The 23,013-nt window shown below is 35.4% G+C and overlaps 2 protein-coding genes across 6 annotated transcripts in view; one reads left to right on the top strand and one right to left on the bottom strand.

Annotated features, from left to right (window-relative positions):
- LRRN3 (leucine rich repeat neuronal 3) overlaps window positions 1–21,845 on the top strand; it is a 36,418-nt gene extending 14,573 nt beyond the window's left edge. The window contains exon 2 of the mRNA XM_030015018.2: window positions 18,875–21,845. Within this exon, the coding sequence (XP_029870878.1) occupies window positions 19,226–21,352 (2,127 nt within the window). The 5' untranslated portion in view covers window positions 18,875–19,225 and the 3' untranslated portion in view covers window positions 21,353–21,845. The remainder of the gene's footprint in view (window positions 1–18,874) is intronic.
- The window catches only part of IMMP2L (inner mitochondrial membrane peptidase subunit 2), a 476,942-nt gene that overhangs the window by 249,393 nt on the left and 204,536 nt on the right, over window positions 1–23,013 (bottom strand). The window lies entirely within an intron of this gene.

The raw sequence follows: 23,013 nt of genomic DNA, 5'->3' as shown, positions 1-23,013 counted from the left end.
ATTCAAGCTAAAAGTACCTCAGACATTAATGAAGGCTTATGGTATGCCTCTGAATTGGACTAAGAGTAACACATTAATTTTATATACACCACATATACCTACGTATGTTGGGCAGTCCAAATGCTAAAAGCACATGCTTTCCTTTGGAAGCACATACACTTCAAAAAATTATTACAGATATATAAAAATAAACACAATAAATTCAGGGGCAATGCTATGCTAGTCCAGAACACACACACCCAAATAAGTGATTAGATTCTTACAACTTAAAATAATTTACCTTTAGTAATACGTAAAATAAATTATTCTTTTGATGCTTAGTTTAATCAAACTACAGAAACAGAATAGCAGGGAACATATAAGCCTACTTTTTTTGCATTCCCTTGGGGCACAATATAGAGTAATCAATTGTGAATTAATTGGAGAAAATTTGTTTTGCATACCATAGAGAGGCAAAACATTAATTCAGAATCATTTGCTTAATGGCATTTCTAATATGTTATGCATGTATTCAGCCTGGTTCTTTACAGTGAGATGCAAAACAATTACCAAGGATGTAAATACCAATAAACTGTAATCTACATCTCTATTAAACAAGTAAAACAAGTCAAAATACTCGATAATCTTTAATTTCTACCAAGGAATATTCTGAGTAGTTATTTGAGTGTATCAAATCCTTCATCAATTAATGAGAATTTGTAACCATTTTATTACATTTAGGCACACTCGGTACAGATATGCAAAGCCACTCGACAGCACAGAGGTTGCATGTTGTACAACCTATCTGTATGTAAGTATTCAAGTCAGTGCTAGCTCTCCATATGTTACTTACTTCAGTTCTTATATAAATTTAATACCTGCTCTAAGCACACTTTCAATAGAAACCAATACTGGGTTTTAATGATAGATATTTATATGTCTAGAAATTGTTCTCTTTATTTTTTAAACAAAATACTGCTTGTGGTTTGTCTTGTATTGGTATAGATATATAAATATATAAAATAAATATGTGAAATATATGAGAGAGAGAGAGAGAGAAAGAAATTTTTTTAAAAGCCACTCTATGGTTACAGTCCTGAAACACATGTCTTCAAGGGAAAACACAAGCACATAAACTAATAAAAGAAAAATCTGTATAAAAATAAAAAGCATTTTGCATTTTACTGGCCTTAAGAAAACTAATTTTAATTGGTGACTTACTGAATATGAGATTCAGTAAATGCCATTCTTGCTCTGATTAAATGTCAAGGCCATAGACATGTTGTTTCAAAGTGAGTGAGCAATAATTTGGTGTGTATAATGAACCTTCCAGATGATTTATCTGTGCAATACTTTTCTATTCTTATCAATGAAACTTCACGATCTGGTGTCTTAAACTGTAGCTTCTTTATTATGCTATGTTTTGGTTTAATAAAATTTCATTTTTATTTTTAACAATAGAAGCAAACTGATGCAAACCTAACCTGACTGTGACTAGATCTCTGTCAGTAGGCAGAGAGGAAGGAGCAGTCAGAAATCTTATTGCTTATATGGAAAAGAGTGGCTTGAGATGATTTTTCCTTTTCATATCATAAACGAGATTTGAGAACCCCATATTCAAGTTCCTGTCCTCATATCCACCATTTCCACAGCCAGAGGCATTCTAGGTCAATGTGGTTATCTTAGAAAGATAAGTTTTTCGTGACTCTGTACAAGTCTAAGCTCCAGAGGCACCCTAGGCCCATGTGGTTATCTTAGAAAATGAAGCTCATCACCACACTATTCCATAATCTATGCCTAACCAGACACAATTGAGCCCTTAGGAGTTAACAGACTTTTCTAAGTGGCATAAAAAGCATCTCTCAGCAGAAAAAAAACCACTGTGCACTGGACCATTCTGCTCACGTTCCTTGCATATAAGAATTCAGGAAACAGTTTACAAGTATTTCTAGAAGTACTTCTGGAATGAGATAAGATAAGCCTGGGAAAAAAATGCAAAAAAATATTTGCAAAGGTTACTGAGACATTCTGAATGATATTTCAGGACAATATCTGCATTTTTTTTTTTTTTTTGCTTTTCAAATTTGTCTGAATAAATCTGTGTTTGCACAAAAAGCTGTGCAAAATGAATTTGGGTCTATTACTTGATATTGTTTAGCTGCAAAGCAAATTCTGCTTTGGATTCAACAAAGTTCATAAGCAATAGTTTTTGAAAAGTGAGTCACTCAGAAAGTAACTCCAACAGAAAGTATTACACAGAGTAAACAGTAAACTCAGAATATCAAACAACAAATACGAATTATTTATCCAAATTGCTTAAATGCAAAAAAAAAAGAAAAAAAAAGTATTAAAGAGAACATGCAGTTAAATTCTGTAATCCGGAACTGGCAAATGAAATCTACTACATACGACAGCACATTGCAGGAAGTAGGAAACATTGATAACCAAAGAGACATGGAGCTTAGGCTAGAATTTGAGATCTTTCAGTTTATGTGTGATAAAAGCTGAGCTCTTGTAGCAGGCTGATAGCATAGTAATTGCTGGTTTCACTTGTCTCTTTTGGGCCTAGAAAGGAGTGAGAAGTCTAATTCTTACCACATGGGTCCCCAAACAGCCATTAGACAGATAGCCTTAGCCTGAGGGGAAAAAAAAAAAAAAAAAAAAAAAAAAAAAGCCCTCAAAGGACAAAGCAATGAAATGTCTTTTTTTTTTTTTTTTCCTGAGAAGTGCTGGAATTCACCGAGTACAGCAGAAGTAGAATTAAGTTAGCATCAATTCAGTTTTACTTCCAACTCAGTTAACTTCCGAAGATGGTGAGCAAGAGAATGACAAAATAGGACAAAAAAAAGGAAAAAAAAGTTCCTTTCTCTTTGCCCTCATCTTAGTCTCTCCTGTCTGCCTCTAGCAGACAAAACCTGTTATAACTCTTTGTACCTATAGCTTTCAGATTAAATCAACAGTTTAATTTATTATAATGTTATAACTCTAAATTGTGCTCAGAATTCTAGCCATCAAGGAGAAGGTTCACAAATTCCTTCTAACTCCACAGCTATTTTACAAAGCTAAGCCGCAACTGAGATGACCAAATTAAAAAAAAAAAAAAAAAAAAAAAAAAAGGAAAGAAAAATCATAGTCATGCTAAAGAGTTTGATAACTTTTCTTACCAAATAGTTTTCTTTTAAACTCTGAAGCTGACTGGCAGGAAGTCTATGAATGCTACATATCAGCATCCCCCAAATCAGGACATGAAAGGCTGGGAGATATGGATGAAGCTACCTTAAGCTGATTTCCAATCAATAAGTACTCTGAATATTCTCCAGTCACAAAATTAAATGACACCACAATTAACCTCAGCTGGATTCTAACACATGTCCGAACTGCAGAATACTCTATCTGTATCCTCTTTTCCTACCGCCAATCTCTGCAACTTTATTTTTAACTCTACTGACAATGTCTCTTTTATGAAGAAATAGATGTTGTATTGCAGCAAGTGTCAGTGCCCCCATTAATATTGTCACATCAGACAGAAGTCACTGAAATCTGACGATAATGATTTTGAACATAAAAAAAGGACATTTAATAAAGACTGCATGACAACAACTGTTGCTTTAAAAGTATGTTGTCCGATAGAGCCAAATAATTACCTGCATTTGTCTGGTACCTATTTGTAAAATCCATCTAACCCTGCAACATTCTTTCTATAACGTGCAGAATGGAGGCCTAACACTTCTAAACATTAAAGTATCAAACTAGTATATGTAGCCTCTGGAATTAAGGATTTTTTCCAATGAAACAAATTCTGTTTCATGCTTCTTACCTAGTGTTATTTCTAAAAGAGAAAGCAATTACAACCACGCTGAAAAATTCTTTGAGAGTGACTTTTGTAACAAAAATATGCTAGACTCAGTAGCAGTAAGATAGGAATGAGCCTGTTCCAAAACAATCTGCCTAAACTAATTACCAAACTAATGAAGGCTAATCATTTCAAACCTTAATAACAGCTTGAAAAATATGCTATTTCACAATTAAGCAAATGAAGCAGAAAGATTTTTTTTTCACTAGAATGTGCAGATTTATCTTACCATTAGATTTCAAGGACCACATTTGTATATAATCTACTATTTTATCTATACAGTAAAGCAGAATACATCAAAAGAAACCTCCCATTCACCAAAAATAGTTAGCGGGTTATAAGATTCTTTTACATTCTGCAACAAGTTCAGAGGAGAGAAATGTTGCCTCTCTCTCCTTAACAGTTCTAGAAATTGAGTCCATATATAGGGAAGGAGTATTTGGGGGCATGAATAGCAGCCTTTCTGCTTTAACAGAATGGAATTCTTACTTCTCTGACACAGCCACAAAGGGGAGGTCCTACAGCAATTCCTGAAAGAATTAAACCCCTGAAAATGGCTTGGAAGACCAGAAAGACGAACAAATGAAACTCATCAAGACTCCTTCACCTTAACATCTCCTAGGTTATCAGTCTGGCAGGTACACAGTATTAAAATGAGATCATTCGGTCTAAGAAAAAACAACTAGGAGTGCTTATCAGCTCAGCATAGTTAATAGTTAACATTTTGATCTGCAAACATTAAGTGAGCATTGCCTATACCCGAAACATCCTTGATACCATCTTACTTGTTAGATCATCATCCTGGATAACCACGATAAGGAAACGAATGCACAATCCTGCTGGAGATACATTCAAAAGATAAGTTAACTCTCAACAAAACAACAATCCATTTCAAAGCAGGAATTCCCTTGACAGAAAAGAGTTTGGTAACAGACCAAGTTACTAATACCACCACCTGCTCAATCTGTTGTGAAACCTTTTTGAACTGGCGCAGATCACTACATGACAATTTTCAAAGGAATACCAAGCTTTGCTTTATCTTCATCAATATGTAACTGCAGTCTTCCACTTTTATTTCTTTCAAGGTGATGCTAGGTTTTTGTAACTAAACACCTGAGTCTCCACCTGCAGTACTGTTGTGGTTTAACCCCAGCCGGCAGCTCGGCCCCACGCAGCCGCTCGCTCACTCCCCTCCGCTGGGATGGGGAAGAGAATCCGAAGGGTAAAAGTGAGAAAACTCGTGGGTTGAGGTAAAGACAGTTTAATAGGTAAAGCAAAAGCCGTGCACGCAAGCAAAGCAGCACAAGGAATCCATTCCCCGCTCCCCACGGGCAGGCAGGAGTTCAGCCATCCCCAGGACAGCAGGGCTCCAGCACGCCCAACGGGGACTGGGGGAGACAAACGCCATCGCTCCCAACGTCCCCCCTTCCTTCTCCTTCCCCCAGCTCTATCTGCTGAGCACGACGTCCTACGGGCTGGGATCTCCCTCGGGTCAGTCGGGGTCGGCTGTCCCGGCTGTGTCCCCCCCAACCCCTTGTGCCCCCCAGCCCCCTCGCTGGTGGGGTGGGGGGAGAAGCAGAAGAGCCCTTGGCTCTGGGTGAGCACTGCTCAGCGGTGATGGAGACATCCCTGCGTTATTGACACTGTTTCCAGCACAAATCCAAAGCATAGCCCCATACCAGCTACTATGAAGAAAATTAACTCTATCCAAGCCAAAACCAGCACAAGTAAGATTTTCCATCTTTCATTAAAACGTTAGACTAGTGAGTATCCCTTTTCTGTGTCCATATGACTCTATAAACCACAAGGACATGAAAAGCAATTTAGACATCCTGACTGTAAAGAGAACTCATCTCAATAATTCTTCAGTATTTTGTTCCAAGGTAGGCTTTTATTAACTAACTGAAAACATTTTAAATGTTTTAAAAGTTGACTCTTGAAGAATAATTATTTGTAGAAAAAGAGCAACTAAACAGCAAGTTTAGTTGTAACTTATCAATTATCATTCAATTCTAATGTTTAGCAGCAACATGGGAAATATAATAAAACTGAAACCCAATTTTCAAGCAAAACATTTTTATGGCCTTTAGGGTATTTTCCTTACTGCTTGTAATGCAAGTCGTGATCAATTCTAAAAGCCTGCTCCTGAAGGACTGCCAAACAAAGCTATTTCACCTCATAACTGCTGTAAGTTTCTGGTCATTACTTCTATAACTTTCAAATGCTACTTTGTCTTCCCCGGATGTGGCTCGCATTATGGCTCACATTATCTCTCATGAATGACAGGAGACAGAAAAGAGAATTCTATCAATCACCTTCAGGGAAATGTTTTCAGGATTTTTCAAGTTCTCAGCCACTCAGATGTGTTGCTTTGCCTATTCATTTAATTCCAGAATAATCTCAACCTCTAACCAACTGAAAGTTACCAGATGGATTCAAAATTGGACTTTCAGGAATACATCATGATCGTTCACCACAACCAGTAGTGGAAACTGAACCTGATTGGTAAGGGTTTGAAAATATAGGAGTTAGAACACTCACACTGTTCTGCACTCACTGTTCCAAATGATGAAAGTTCAACCTGGATTTACTTTCAAAAGTTGCAATTCCCACATACATTAGGATACCATGATAAGGACAGTTTAAAGCATACCAACACAAACTTAACAACTGGTATGGATTTTGAACTTCAAATGCTTTCCATGCTTTGTTTTCTTTGTATTAAGAATATTAAAGCAATTTCAGGTGACATTTCCATGCTCATTAACAGAGGACAGAGAGTCATTTGCAAGGAGACAGACAGGTGGTTCATAATTTCCATCATTATAATATTGAACAAGGTGACAACTATTGCCTGAAGGAAGGATAATTATACTATAAGAGAACTTAAACTATATATTCAGTTCACATTTAGAAGAACTGGCAGAAAAAGCCACACACCAAAGCTAAATTGTCCTTGTTTACCTGTTTAAATTCTGGTTGACCAAATTAATCCTCAATGCACTTTTATTGGTATTGGTTTGTGTACTGCATCAGCTAACCCCATCAAGGGAATTGGGTATTTTCCTTCAAAAGTATCTGCACTACCTATTACACTCATTATTGCAAGAAAGTAGACCTACTTATATTTTTAGAGAAACACCTTGTCACCTGAATCTCTTTTTTGAGATGGTAGATGGAATGCTCCTGAGAAGCCGTCTGCCTGGTTTTAACATACTAGCTGAGGAAGGACCAGTTAAGAGGTAAATCAACCCTTCCAAATGTCAGAGAGTTGATATCTGTCCTCTGCTTTAAACTCTTCCATGGTATATGTGTACTTTTCTTCTCTGAACTATAGCAGCATGTATAGCTTTAAATAGTGCAAATTACATGGATGACTTCAAAGAAACTCAGGCAACTTTGGTATCCCAACTGCTCTTGTTTCTTGTGGAGAACAGTAGAAAATTCTAAAACCCTAAGAGCAATTTCTGAGGAGGTTATTGAAATATCCATATCCCTCAAAAAAAAAAAAGACATCATTCTACCCTTCTGTTTCTACTTCCTTTTATTACATTATGGGATGTACTCTAGAACTTATGGTATGTATCCAGAAATCTTATTTTCTCCAAATGCTTCACAAGCATTTACATAGGACACAAAGTGTTCTTCCATTATGTTTGCCTATTATGTTTTTCCATACATACTCCTAGTTCCTTTCCATACATGCTAGTATGTATTTTCCATTAGTTCTAGTTAGTTTCCATACATACTCCTAGTTAACTCAGGAGAACAGTTTATTAGTTCAATGAAGACCAGCAGCAATATGATGGGACAATTTCTGAGAACACTTTTAAGAACTGGAATAACATTTTTGCAATTAAATCTTCATATGGCCCTTCTTAGTTGACATATTTCCTTGGAATTATCATGGGCATACATGGAGAGACGCAACTTCACATTTTTCAATATACATAACTACTCCTCATCTACCTGTAAACGATATATCACTGTACTTAATATTTGTACAAATAACTAACAACTATTTCTCCTCTGTTGTCAACAAATCTAAAATTGTTTTACAGAAGAAGCAACATTCTTTCTCCTAGTTTCCTTTCAAAAATTTATCATCATTTTCCTCATACTAACTGACTTAGCCCTAATTCCAATTTATTTTACTGAACCTGAGTGACCAGAACCATAAACAGCGTTTCATGAGAGTTCTTACCTGTAGCTGATTAATGAAACTCACGGGTTTTGGCATATGCTAGGTTCGTATTTGCTGTTTCACAGGCATTCGAGTGCCAGTGGTCCTCCTATGAATAGGCAAGCATACCATGTCTTTCTCCTCACTTCTGATATTCCCTCTGACGTCTTCCAAATTTGAAGCAGAAATTACTACTAGACCCTGAAAGCATAATTTGTCGTTTCACACTATTGAAATGTCACACTATTGAAATATCTATCTTTCTTTACTTATTCCAGTTGTTTTACTGCCAGAAAAGTAAACCATGCCATTGTTTGAAACCAGAAAGGCTGAAGTCACACTTAAAAATAAATGCCTTATAATAAAAAAGCAGGTTGCTTTGACTTAACATTATCATTATTACAAAATTATGCCTCATCCGTCTTTGGAAGGACAAACTGGAAGGACAATTTTCCCGATTTTCTCCCCCATCCCACCTGGTGCGGGGGCAGTGAGTGAGCGGCTGTGTGGTGCTTAGTTGCTGCCTGGGGTTAAACCACGACAACCACTAACAGGATCTTTTCAGTATCTTAATTCAAACTTATCTTTTGTTCAGTTTGAAGAGCCATTTTCCCATAGCAAGATGCATTTCGTTGCACAAATATATTTGTGCATCTGTAACATTCTTATAATAATACGTGAGATAGCGTTCCTACGTGTCTTTACATATGCACTCACAGCAGATATGTCTATCCATAGTCTTTGAATCATAAGTAGGAATTACAACAAAATGCAAGAGAAATTATGCTTGTCAAGGAAAATCTAGCGCTAGCTTTGAGTACAGTGATCACAATCTGGTTGATTGACTTGAATACTTGAATGGTAAATACTGGTCAAAATTCTCTGGGAGATCAGAACATTAATTTAACAGTGCTGTCAGATTTGGCATCCGAAATGCAGAAAGGTAAAAGGATGATAGATGCTGGAGAGCTAAGACAGAAATACAAAATCAAGATGTGGCTATATCATGTAAATTTCATAATCAAAATAATCCTGTTCAGGAACATGCTAATGAGCCAAATCATCTAACATTAAGGGATTGAGTAAATTTTTCACTTCAGACAAAATACAAAAAAATTCTTTTAAAATAACAGGAAACACCAGAAGGATTGTACATTGGGAAAAAATGGAGTGGGGAAGATGGCTATGAAGCTATACATGCTGGAGAGCTACAATAGCCTAAATAAATTTGCAATTTTGAAAGGAAAAGAAAACCACTTGAAAGAGGATTCAGTTACTGTTCCAGGAACCATAAGATTATTTAGCTGTAGTGCCACACACAGTAGAAGGGATACTGTACTTAAGTGTTGCTATTTCTTTATCTTGTATTTATGCTCCTTCTTCTGGTCTTCTTTTAAAAAGCAAATCATAAAGAGAAAATAAGATCAGCATTTTAATGTATTCACTTCTGGGGAAATAAGAAATGAACCATGATAATCCCATAGTGTGGATTAGAGCTGACGAATGGGTCATAAAAGCACAAGAAGCAATAATTTCAGGTCTAAAAATAACAGTAGTTTTGAAAAATCACATTAAAAAAAAACCTTAACAAGTAATGTTATTAATGAGATGCTCAGCTGAGCAAAAACTGTAATTAAAACTAAATACAAACCAAAATACTTTCTGCAATCAGAAATCACAGTATCTCTATGAGCTGGTAATTTATGGGTATGCATAAATCACTCCACCTGATATAAAACACAGCAGAAAACAGAACTTTTATTTCCTAATCTTTACAATAATCTGTTTTATACATTGTCAGTTTTCGCATCCTGAAATTCTTTTTTCATCAATCCATTTCTCTACACTGCCTTGAGCAAGATTAAAAAAAAAATTATCCATTTCTTTTGAACAATACACTGTGAACCTGGCTCCACAGGTGGCTCAGAATGAAAGTAATCACTCAATATATTCACTGTTATAAAGTTAAAGCAATTCAGCCCATTTTGGTAGGAAAAATCATGACATAGAAAATATTATCTCATCCACTACGGGCACCTCAAAAATAATTTATTTTTTTTTTTTTTGGTAAGGATTTTCTTCTTACTATAATGACAAGCAACAAGTTTTTTCCCTTCATGAATCTCAAACCACATTCCATGTAATATGTTATAAGTATACATCAAGTACTGGCTGGGACTGTAGCAGGATGTTCCTGATATAACTGCATTCATTAAGGCCTTTTATATCTTTAGATTATTATAGTCGATAATCAAAACAGTGCATGCTGGAAATGATATATTTTTTTTAATTATTATAAGGGCATCTACCTTGATGTGACCATTTCCCAAAACAAATCATAAATATACCAAAAACTAAAAGGTGAATTCACTAAACATTAGGAGTCTGCCATTAAAGACTGACAATTTAAATTAATTTAGGTCTTTCAAGCCTAAATCTTGGTTATTGAAAAATTACAGAACAGAAATTGTAACTCTTAAAATTATCATGTTTATTATTATGCTAATTTTATTACACTGACCTTTTTCCCATGATAAATCAAAAAAAGATAAATTAATAAATTCCCAAGCTTGTGCTAAGTACGGCCACTGTCTTTCTCTGTATTACAACTACCTGAACACACCTAGTTCTATGTTTTAGGCATGTTTAATATTTACATTTTAAGAGCCACAAAGAAACAAACAAACAAAAAAAAATCACAAAATGGAGATTTTGCCAGTAGCTCTGCTGGATTTTGGCTAGGCTTTTTAACTAGTCAAATCTACTATAGACCCCCAGAACTGGTATGGTAGCTTTCTAGAAAATCAAGCCAAAACTGGTCTCACTCATCTTTAGTTCTGGCCATCTGCTTGAAGCATCTGGTAACTGGGTACATGCACCCACATCCAGAACGTGACTGCTCTCTTGCCAACTATGTGCCTAGGTAACTGCCAATATGGGCTTCTCCACTGCTAACATGACAACTGTCAAAAAGAAGTTGAACATGTACGAATAAATCTAAATTAAGCTAACACATTACTTTCCCAAGTTCCAGCAATAATTTTTTTGACATAATTGCTGGATAATGGCAATGATAAATAAGTCACTCACACAGTGAAACCTTTCTATGGCTAAGAACTATAACAAGGATACCAAAGATCTAAGTACTTTGAAAAGTTATTTTTAACATTTAATCCTTGTTATTTTCTCTCACAACTAGAAAATATATATGTGCAGTTATTATTTAAGAAAAAATCAAAAGAAATAATACTAGCAATAAGTTAAACTTTTAGATAAAAACATCAGCATTATACATTCAATCTCTGATCTAAGAAAAAGAAATAAAGAAAGAAATCAGTTCAGATTCTTTTCAAAGTTTCTTTTACAATTAATTCAAGTATATAAAATTATTAGATGTAGTCTAACTGCCACACATTAAAAGTATTGCAAGAGTATTTGGAATGCCATATTAGAAATTAGAACATAAATGACAGATTAGAACATAAATGGTAAAGAAATGTGCAACTTCCATTGAAATTCATCCTCTTGTAACGTAAAAATAATTTTCTAACATCTCCGCTCACTCAAAAAGAACACCTAAAAATTATTTTGTGCACTTCATATTAGGAGAAGAAATTTAAAAAATGAGGTCACTAATTACCAAAATGATTAATTCCTTTACCAAGTATCATCAAAAAACCTTTTTGTCTTCTTTTGCTATGACATTTGTGAAAAGGTCAGATGCATTCAATGGCTAGGCAGTGTGCGATTAAAAGTTAAAAGCACGTAAGAGAGAGACCTACAGACAGAAAATCTAAAATCAAAGCTTGGAAAAGCAATCCAGGATCATAATAGTAAACTACTAGACTACAGTTAGAGGAAAAGAATAAACCCGAGGATATTCAGAGATTGTCATAGTGCCTTCTTTTTTTTTCTTGCCCTGTCTGAATCATCAGTTGTCCCTCTTCTTCTATTTAAATGTTAAGCTCCATGGAGTAAAGCTGATGGTTTTGTTTTGCAGCAAGTTAGCACACAAGATGGCGTGGTCCTTATCCACCGCTACGGCTCCAATGCACAATGCTGCTGCTGCCACCAAATTCATAGTAACATAATTATATACTATTTCTATTGAGCGCTGTGATTATGATTGACAAACACCTTCACATGCAGGTGGTCCCATAATTATCTGCCATTCCATGGTCAGTCATGGTAATCCAGTTTAAAATAGGTTAGGAAACAAGTGCTATATCTTTTCCATCCTCCCATTTTAAAAAGAAGGTTTTACTAAATGCTCGTTTAAGTCCATTGAAAAGCTATTCTAAAATAGCGTATGCAATAAATTATGACCTACCATATGTAAATATTCTTTTGGCTTCCATTTTACTTTTTTGTTCTCATCACATCTGTTTTAAATACTGTATTTTCAAAGCTTTACAATTTATTATATTGCAATGTTTTCCAAAACACCGTAAGGCAACTTTTGATTGATACAAGAACTAGAACTACAGGAAGTTCTTAATGAATTGTACATGGTGATAATTCATCCGATATCTGTCAAATTGCATTAAGATACAGTAAACAAGAGCACAAGGACAGTAGACCAGACTCAATTAGTGAAAGAGGAAGGGTAAATCTCATGTCAATCTAGCTGATCCTAATGTTTTTCTGTCTATCTTTATTTGTAGATTAAAGTAACCTCAAAGCACCTGATGTCCATGGATATAAAGAATTTTTAATGATGTATAAAATCTTGTCATTCTTATCTTGTAATGGTCTAAGTTGTGAGAATTTGTCCGGTTTTACAGTCATATTAAACATTTGAAGCTTGTGGCTTTCCCTCTGGCAAATTTATTCCAATTAAGGAAAAAAACTGAAAAGGAGGCGTAACAAGTTCACCAAATAAATATAAACACATATGCTGAAATAATTATTCAGACACTGCAAATTGTTTCTAGGGTTAAATACAAGTAGCTTTGCCATTTCCTTTACATCTTGCACTTAATGCTATTCAGGGCCAGCCTGAAGTTCTAAGAATCAATCATTAGGAAAAAAGTAAAGAAGATTTCCAAAATTAGTCAGTATTCCAACAGGAAGCTCTAGTCAAATTTTTCAAACATGTCCAGATATTTCAGATGGTCACTTTTGAGGTTTTCAACCTAAAACTCTAAAAATCCAACTGTCATCTGATACTGTCATCTGCCCAAGTTGAACACCTCAGAACTGAGATTGTCAGAAACACACTAATTTCCAAAAATCCTCATTCATGTTTTAATGTGAGACTACATGTTAGCTATATGTAAGAATATTAAACATTAAAAGCATATTACAGTGAACTGTTAATTTGTATTTGGAAAGAGAAACAGGATTCTGCATGAAACTCGTTGCTCCAGAGAGTGGAATGAAAGCAAGACTACATACACTAGCAGAAATTCTTTCCATTTTTACAAAGCCTATATAATTTCCAGCAACCATATCGGACCAGCTAGTAGAGCTTACTTCTAGAAATATTTTATTTCAGGACTGATTCTGTTATGAAAATCTATTATATTATCTTTTTGTGCTTTAACCTAAACTTGTACTCTTGCCTCAGTCACAAACTTTTGGTACATATTTCAACAAAAACAGCTCACTTACATCTTTATAGAGGGAAAAAAAAACCAACAGATTTTTGTGCCGATTCTTGAAATATGTCAAATAAATAAGTTTTTGCATCTTTTTATCAATCGTACTGTAATAAAAAATTCCCCAAGGAAACAATTTTTTTTTTAATTTTGATCATAGAACAAGGAGAAATTGCCGTACAAAATTATCAGAAAGATACTAAATGTTCAAACTTAAGTATGCATATTTTCATAACTAACACTTAACACCCCCTCCCCCCCAACCCCCAAGTGGTGTAACTACAATCAAGTGAGGTATGAAATGTCTCATGCCCAGTTTTTGGTTAGTGACATTTCCAGATTTCTGTCCATAGAACTGCTCAAAGTGGTTATAATGACAAGAATTGAGAAGTGGCTCTTTCAGTTGATGTGTTTGAAAGGTAGCTTTGTATGAACAGCTGTGTTTTCAAAATGCTTGCCACCTCTAAATTGGTCCTTGTGAAGTGAACTGTTTGCCTTATTGCCAGCAGGGCACATTGCAGTGTAGCTGCTGCATTTTTAGTTTTTATCACTGTCTCTCTAACTGCTGAAGTGGAAAAGAAAGATTGCCAAAACCTGACGTGTTTCTTTTCCTTTCTGCCCACTCTGACTTGGTTCTTAGCTGTCTGTTGCTTCAGTGATGAGAAACGTTGCTCAGTTTATTCATTCACTGAATGTCTTTTCCAGCTCAGATAATGGTGATACCCTCTTGTAAACCAAGGCTCCAGCTGTCAATAGCAGTAAATGAAAGAAACCTAATTAAGACGTACCAATCATTGTCTACACAAGAGATTATTAGGCTGCAAAAAGTCACACACATCAGGGTGCATTTTTCTAAGAGCAAGAGGCAATACCTTAAAAGCAAGAGGCACACCATATTTAGTAAGACAGTAAGTATGGATTGCAACAGAGATGGACTTCCAGAAGAAATTAAGCAACCTGTCCACAAAGATTTAAACAGTTTTAGGACAGAAGTTCTAGTACAGGAAAAAAATAATAAAAATACTGAATATCATTACTAATAAGCAATACTAACTTTTTGGAGGCAGACTCTATTTAGATTTTTTAATTGCAGACATTAGGAAGCAAACCATACCATTTTATCTGTATGAGGAAATACACGTACAATCAGAGTGCACACAAAGATTTATAAATGCAGCTGGGGAAAGAATTACATCAAAGACTCTAAAACTACGATGCACAGCTCCTGCTGCTGCTTGTGCGAAAACACTTATCCCACAGCTCAGCTTACTGGTGCTAAGTTGCTGCTGAGCCTCATCTCTACAAGCTTTTCTATTGGGCACCATAGTAGGTCCAAGTTTTAAGAATCGCTTGCATCACACCAAAAATCTTGAGAGATCACCAAAACCCTCTAACAAAAGAGCTATAGTAAAAATAGTATTTTTGCTTAACAGATAATGATGACATAATTGCATTATTTGAAATAACTTTTTTTTTAAAGAAAATACCTACTTTTGCACAGAAACCTAAGTAAATCTCAGATACTTTAAATAGCACTCAAAGGAACAGGACAAATAACCTTCAGGTTCTCTTTGTCCTTCTTATTTGTACCTTTAAAACCGGACATATGAAATGCAAAACTTTCACATAAAACTCCAGATGGTACAAAGCACTTAGCTTTAAAGCACTGGAACCCATTAATAAAAATTCTGAAAACCACTGTTAGTAAGAGTATTTAAATTTAATCTTTATTTAGTGTATATATTTTCTATTATCAGTACATTAATGAAGAAAGGAAATCAATGCATTCCCAAAGTTCAAAGTATCACGAAGTTCAATGCTTATTTTCCAATACAAATATTTATCTCTGTGATGCTACTACATTCTTCAAGGAAATTGAACTTCAATTACAGTTTATAGTGTTGAGTGCAAGTTATCAATTTACTTGAGGTTTATTTTGTCACAGCAAACTGCAGCTCACTTCTCAGTTCAAAATGGTTTGTACGCATCTCAAGGTTAGAAATTAATTACATAAACACAGACACACACACATAATCAATACAACCAGTTGGCATAAGCAAAGTCATACTGCATAACTTGAATCTGAGTTTTGATCTCTTCAAGTGGGACCAGAAAATTTAACATCAGCAATCCACGTTTTCTTACCTCCCTTGTCAACACTGTATCTCAGAGGCACACAATAATACTATTATAGACAAAAAGACCAATAAAAATGTTTTGTCACTCAAATGATTCTATACAATTTTTGCTGTGCATTTCATTACTTCAACTTTTTTGTGTACTATGTCATATTGTCTGTACTATAGTCATATGATTTAGTTTTAGGTTGTCCTACGAGGAGCAGGGAGGTGGACTTGATGATCCTTATGGGTTCCTTCCAACTTGAGATATTGTATGATCTCATAAGCCACCATGGATGTCCATACTACTCCAGAAAGATTCTTTTATTCCACACCTTGAATGACAGTTAATACCAAATAATTTTCATATAAAACAGTACAGAGATATGCCATTATTTAAACCAAAAATCTTTATGCAGTGAAACAATGTATTCTAGAATGATGACTCTGCAGGCTGGGAGAGAGTGTGAAAGTTATTCTACAATCTGTTGTTAAAGGCACTCAACCCCAGTGAATATTTTGCACAAGGCAGAAGCATTTTAACTGGAAAAATAAGAAAGATTTATGCTAGAACACCATATGAGCTTGAGCTGGTGGCTTATTAGCTGGAGCATTCACCAGAAAAAGACAACAGATTAAATCATAAAGAAGAATTTCAACCTGGATCTCTCACCTCTTTTTTTTTGCTGCCTTTTGTGGAAAGCCCACTCTAATATATATGACATGAAAATGTCCACTGGTGCCCTTGTTTTTGGCTTGAGAATCCCACAGAAGCTGAAGCATAAACTCAAGAGGAGTATAAACTCAAATCCAGGAGGATGTTGGCTTTATGTACACGAAAATGTAGTACTTTACATGCTTTAACTGGTAGAGCCTTTCAGGTACCTGGGACACATATGAAAAGTCCATCTTGGTCCACATCCTATCTTTCACAGTGGCCAACAGCAAATGTCCAGGGAGGAGCAGAAAAGCAGGTCAGCTATGTAGTTATGCTTCCCCAGAATACGCTCCCAGTACCTCTACTGAGCAGAAGTCCCTGAGCATCTTAGTGGGATCAAAATGCTGAGATTAGGTATCTGCAGTAGCAGTCTGTTGAATCTCAATTAGTTTACTATTCAGGTAAGATTTCCAATGGCCTTTCAATTATTAGAAGCTTACATTTTGTATTTGCCACGCTAACAGATTCATTTTTAATATACAATGCAAATAAAATTCCAAAAGTCAATGGGACGTGCTTTTGAAAGTGCATCAAGAACATAACTCAAAAAATTCCCCCCCATAGCCATCCTCTTTTCTCCCTACATAGTAAATTACATCTGTGCATTTGGCATAGAATGATTTCTACCGAGATCTTTGATAAATGGGACAGCACTCCATATAGGTGTACCACCCTGCCTCCTGGTGGCAAAATCAAGAGCGATAGGCATTAACTGTCCAATGCAAACCTTTATTTTTCTGCAAGCCTCAAGTTCATCTCAATTCTCAGACAAAGGAACAGATTACATTTTTATGATTTCAGTCAGCATGTCTTTGCATTTCAGTATAAACTGGGGCCATTTGCATAAAACCATATTATTAATCCTCAAAACAGCAGAATGTTTTCTGTATGTTTATCTCACACATTGTCTGTTCACTTTATTAATACACTTACATGTTAAAATAAAATATTAAATGCCCTTAAACGTACATAACACAAACAGTAGCCTCAAAGACTTGTCAAATGGATTTCATATAGGCCCAAAGCTCACGTCACTCAACATGGTCCAACACCTTTCCTCTGAGCTGATACAGAATGTCTATGTGGTCAATATGTCCAATCCTCCTGGGCCTGGAAAGGAAACCTAAAATTCAAATGCCTGACACTTGACTTTTGCAATTCTGTCTATCTATACCAGCAACACCTCAAAAGTTATTTATCAATGTCAATGAAGCATTGATCTTATCTTACAGTTTGTAAACAACGTCACCGTGAATTTTAACACTAGAGGCAAGGGGAGAAAGGGCATAAATGTGTACCATATGACAGTCTTCTGAGACAAAGTCTGGTTAAAGTTAGTGTGAAGTCTCCATTCTGAAGTAAATGCAGCAGTTAATGTGTACTACTTTATACATGAAAACACAGAAGCTTTTGAATTATATGGCTTGGAACACAATGTACAGTCAAAGTAGGATTTTTTTTTTTTTTTTTCCCTCCACAAAAAGCAAGTACACACCAAAAATCTGGAGAGGACACAGTTGATGCTTCAAGATGCTAAGGTTTCAGCCTTTACTATAATTTGGGACACGAAGACAACCTGCTGCTTCATAGCAAAATTCAGACTCTTGCAGAGCTACAGACCAAAGAACTAATTGCTAGTATAGATTTTTTTCCCTTCTTATCACTCTAAGGACACTTTTCTGTTATTATTATTCCTTGCAATTGAAGTTATTGAAGCCAAAATAAGCAAGCCAGTAATTAGGCTGAATTTGCCAAGATGACAAGCTATTTATTATGAGGTACATATTTCTTTCTAATTATCTCTTTAAAGAAAAAAACAAGTTTTCTTCCTAAACAGCAGCTACAAAAAGAACTAGAAAATGATAAAACCTGCAAATTATCAATTTTGTATATTTCTGTATAAATATCTCACAGGCTTGCCTAAGACTCTCATCATTAGGAGTGTGTATTAATCCAACCGTTCCGTTTTCCTTTGATTACACATAAATTATGTTCTTTTTATTTATAAACTTCATGTTCAAAAGTTAAATATTCATGCTCTGTAGGATTTTGCTCAGTGTTTACATTTTCAAAGCCAAGAGAACTCAGTCTGCTTCTAGTGATAACTGAAAGAAAAAAAATATTTTAAAGGAGCATAAAATATGTAGAAAAATCTCACTGATATATTTTGCTTTATACTTTGTGGATCTTCATCTTTCTGTAGAGCAATGCTCCACTGGATGTATGACAAGCTACAAGTCTGAAGATATATTACTATATTAACTTCATTTATGCTATCTGGATACCACTACAATACTCTAGGCACCACAGTCATTTTCTTTTCTTACTTGCAATAATTAACATTAGAGAGCAAAAGATGGCTAAATTAATTTATAACTTTATAGTTTCTTATACTAATTATTTCCTCTTCTTATATTTTAGGTCATCCTGTCATTCCTGCAAACACTAATCAATCATGGGATTTGAAGTTAATACTACTAAATAAATGAATTGCTTAATCTCCTATGACCATCTATACATACTTCATCTTCACAAAGCTTATCAATTTTATGTCATCAAGGACAGAGTGACCTTCATTTCCACAAAATGCCTCTTACTACTGGACAAGTTGGTTACAAATTTATCACTTATCCTCAGGAAGAAAGTCCTTCGCGATCATCATTTGACAAATGCAAGTGTGTGTTTTATCAATTGACCAGGTCATACTGAATTCCAAAACCATAATTGTGGAATACTAAAGGGTCTGTTACTTTTCTGAACATTTGAGCTAAGATGAAGGACATGCAACTCAAAATTAATTTTCTACTTGGCCTAGTTATCACTGCACTAGTACAAGCTGTAGAAAAAAAAGCAGACTGCCCAGAGTCATGTATATGTGAGATCAGACCATGGTTCACACCCAGGTCTGTGTATATGGAGGCTCCAACAGTGGACTGTAATGATTTAGGCCTTTTTAATTTTCCAGCCAGACTGCCTGCCGACACACAAGTTCTACTTCTACAGACTAATAATATTGCAAAAATTGAACATTCAGTAGACTTCCCAGTAAATTTAACTGGTCTAGATTTATCTCAGAACAATTTATCCTCAGTGACCAGTATTAATCTTAGAAAGATACCACAGTTGCTTTCAGTATACCTTGAAGAAAACAAACTTACTGAACTCCCTGAAGAATGTCTCTCTGGACTCTACAATTTACAGGAGCTTTATATTAATCATAATCTGCTTTCTGTGATTGCACCAGGAGCTTTCATAGGCCTCAGTAATCTTCTCAGACTTCATCTTAATTCAAATGGTCTGCAAATGATCAACAGGAAGTGGTTTGAAGCTACTCCTAATCTTGAAATTCTCATGATTGGAGAAAACCCAATAATCAGAATTGAAGATATGAACTTTAAGCCTCTTATCAATCTGCGCAGCCTAGTTTTAGCAGGCATAAATCTCACTGAAATACCAGATAATGCTTTGGTTGGGCTTGACAATTTAGAAAGCATCTCCTTTTATGACAACAGATTTGTAAGAGTGCCCCACATCGCTCTTCAAAAGGCTGCAAATCTTAAATTTCTGGATCTAAATAAGAATCCCATTAACAGAATACGACGAGGAGATTTTAGCAATATGCTGCATCTAAAAGAGTTAGGAATTAATAACATGCCTGAACTGATTTCTATAGATAGTCTTGCTGTTGATAATTTACCAGATTTAAGAAAAATAGAAGCTACCAATAACCCCAGATTATCATACATTCATCCAAACGCATTCTACAGACTTCCCAAGCTGGAATCGCTCATGCTCAACAGCAACGCGCTGAGTGCCCTGTACCGAAGTACCATAGAATCCTTGCCTAACCTCAAAGAAGTTAGTATACACAGCAATCCCATTAGATGTGATTGTGTCATCCGCTGGATTAACATGAATAAAACAAACATTCGCTTCATGGAGCCGGAGTCCCTGTTTTGTGTAGACCCTCCTGAGTTCCAAGGCCAGAACGTGCGACAGATACACTTCCGGGAAATGATGGAAATCTGTCTCCCCCTGATAGCTCCGGAAAGTTTTCCATCCACTCTGGACTTAAAAACTGGCAGCCATATTTCCTTACACTGCAGAGCAACGGCAGAACCAGAACCTGAAATCTACTGGATAACACCATCAGGGCACAAACTTTTGCCTAATACTATTTCTAATAAATACTACATTCATTCCGAAGGAACATTAGACATAAGCGATGTAACACAAAAAGAAAGTGGCTTATACACCTGTATAGCAACGAATTTAGTTGGGGCAGACCTAAAGTCAGTCATGATTAAAGTGGACGGCTCTTTTCCTCAGGACAGCAATGGATCTTTGAATATTAAAATAAAAGATATAAAATCTAATTCTGTTTTGGTTTCATGGAAAGCAAGTTCTAAAATTCTGAAGTCCAGTGTTAGATGGACAGCCTTTCTGAAAGCTGAAAACTCTCAGGCTGCACAGAGCGCTCGAATACCATCTGATATAAAGGTATATAATCTTACACATCTAAATCCATCAACCGAATACAAAATTTGTATAGATATTCCCACTATCTATTCACAGAATAAGAAACAATGTGTCAACGTAACCACAAAAGGACTGGACTTGGCAGTGAAAGGCTATGAAAAAACCAACATAATAGGATTCCTTGCCTGCCTTGGTTCTCTTTTGGGAATCATCTCTGTGATATATCTCTACAGCTGCCTCTCACGAGAGATGAACTATGACGTTGGACACAGCTATCTAAAGAATTACCTGAAGAAACAATCCTTTTCACTCAATGAGCTTTATCCTCCTCTAATCAGTCTTTGGGACATGGGCAAAGAAAAAAGCACAGCAATGGAAGTAAAAGCAACTGTTATAGGTGTGCCAACCAATATGTCATAAATATGTCATTATATCACTTAATTTCTGAAATAAAAAGCACATGACTGCATTTGTGCTAAATAAAAAGGCAACAAGAAAAAGTATTTCTTTTAGGAACTAGATGCCTGGACTTTGCTGCTGCCGACAAATGGGAATATATACTGACTCAGCATAAGAGAAGAATTTTAACTAACTGGCTTCTAAAGGTATTCTACCAACCAAATACAATTAACTTCATTTTCTAGAACTTTCATGGGACTTTTAAGTCTGGAATACAGTGCAAGTAGCCAAGAACATTTTCTGTATTTTTTTTTTAATTATTATATAAAAGTAGTGGAACTGAGCAATACCTCCTCCTGTGCTGTATTACACACACTAGCCACGAGTTTTTGCAGTGAACAGATATACTAGGATTGACACATGGTGTAATGAAATGGACAAATTCTGTAGAGTAGACACAGTGAGTATGTGAATTTTTTTTATGAGGAAAATACATTTTTGATTAAAATCAAAAGAGTTTTTGGCTTGTTTGTTTCTAAAAAAAAACCAAACCCAAACATTCTGGGAGCTCTTGTCTGACAATAAACAAACTCATACTAAAGTCTGATAAAATATCTCCTTACACATTCTCCTGTTAAAATGCCAATTTGAGCACATAGGATATTTTTGCTGGTTTTAGGCTGTATAACTGCAATAAACCACACAATGAATACTTTTATAAAGTACCTACTCATACTAATAACAACCATATTTTACACATTGCTTATTGTGGGAGGAAGAAGAGAGAAGGAGGGCGGGAAGGAGACATAAGACTGATAGAGGAATAGACTGTTAGCTACTAATATCTGCAAGTTTTGAGCTGCTTTGGTATTTTCCCAGAAGCCTAAAAACTAAATGCAATGTTTAGACTCAGATAATATAAATCCAATATTTTGTCTTCAGTCAAAAGGGTAATTCAGTTATTATTAGTGTCTAAACTTTAGGCTGGCCATACAGGGAACTCAGATAGCTTGAACAGTTTAAATTATATCAAGGTTTTCTTTCTGGACCTGCACACTTCTGTTCAGCAATAATAACTGGCTAGTTTATAAACCTCCTCAGCTTTCACAATGTAACAAGCAATAAATGACTGACAGAAACATTATTAGTAGAAATGAAATGAAACAAAACAAAAAGAGAACAATGAATACCTGACTACTCATATTGAAGCTCAATTTCTCACAGGAGTAGGACTGGGCCCATAAGCAGCAAATGTGGACAAGAAGCTGCTGATCAGAATGTTGATTACAAACTAAACCAAATTCTGTTGGGATGGAAAAAATGACTACTCCTAAGCCCAGCAGAGAAAAGACATCTGACTATTAAGACACCTGATATAAAGATGTGGTACCTCCTGACAAAGAAAGCAACAGTAAAATTTGTATGTTATTTTGGTTCACATATATGAAAACAAAAAGGAAGAATGAAGAAAAAAATTATCATCACTGAATATTGTGCTTAATAAGTAAATATTTACAGAATGCATAAGTAGCTTGAATTACAAAGTAAAAACAGGAGCAACAAACATTTCTTGTAAGTCTTTAGTAGACTTTAACATTTTTTTTAACTCTATAATAATATATGTGTTATCTTTCTAGACTTGGTTGAAGTAAACATTTCTGTGGAATCGCTGACAGAATTTT

The sequence above is a fragment of the Aquila chrysaetos genome, chromosome 5 (assembly GCF_900496995.4).
Source record: "Aquila chrysaetos chrysaetos chromosome 5, bAquChr1.4, whole genome shotgun sequence".
Classification (NCBI taxonomy): domain Eukaryota; kingdom Metazoa; phylum Chordata; class Aves; order Accipitriformes; family Accipitridae; genus Aquila; species Aquila chrysaetos.
The sequence above is the reverse complement of the archived record's forward strand: the minus strand, read 5'-3'. Positions and strand labels throughout refer to the sequence as shown.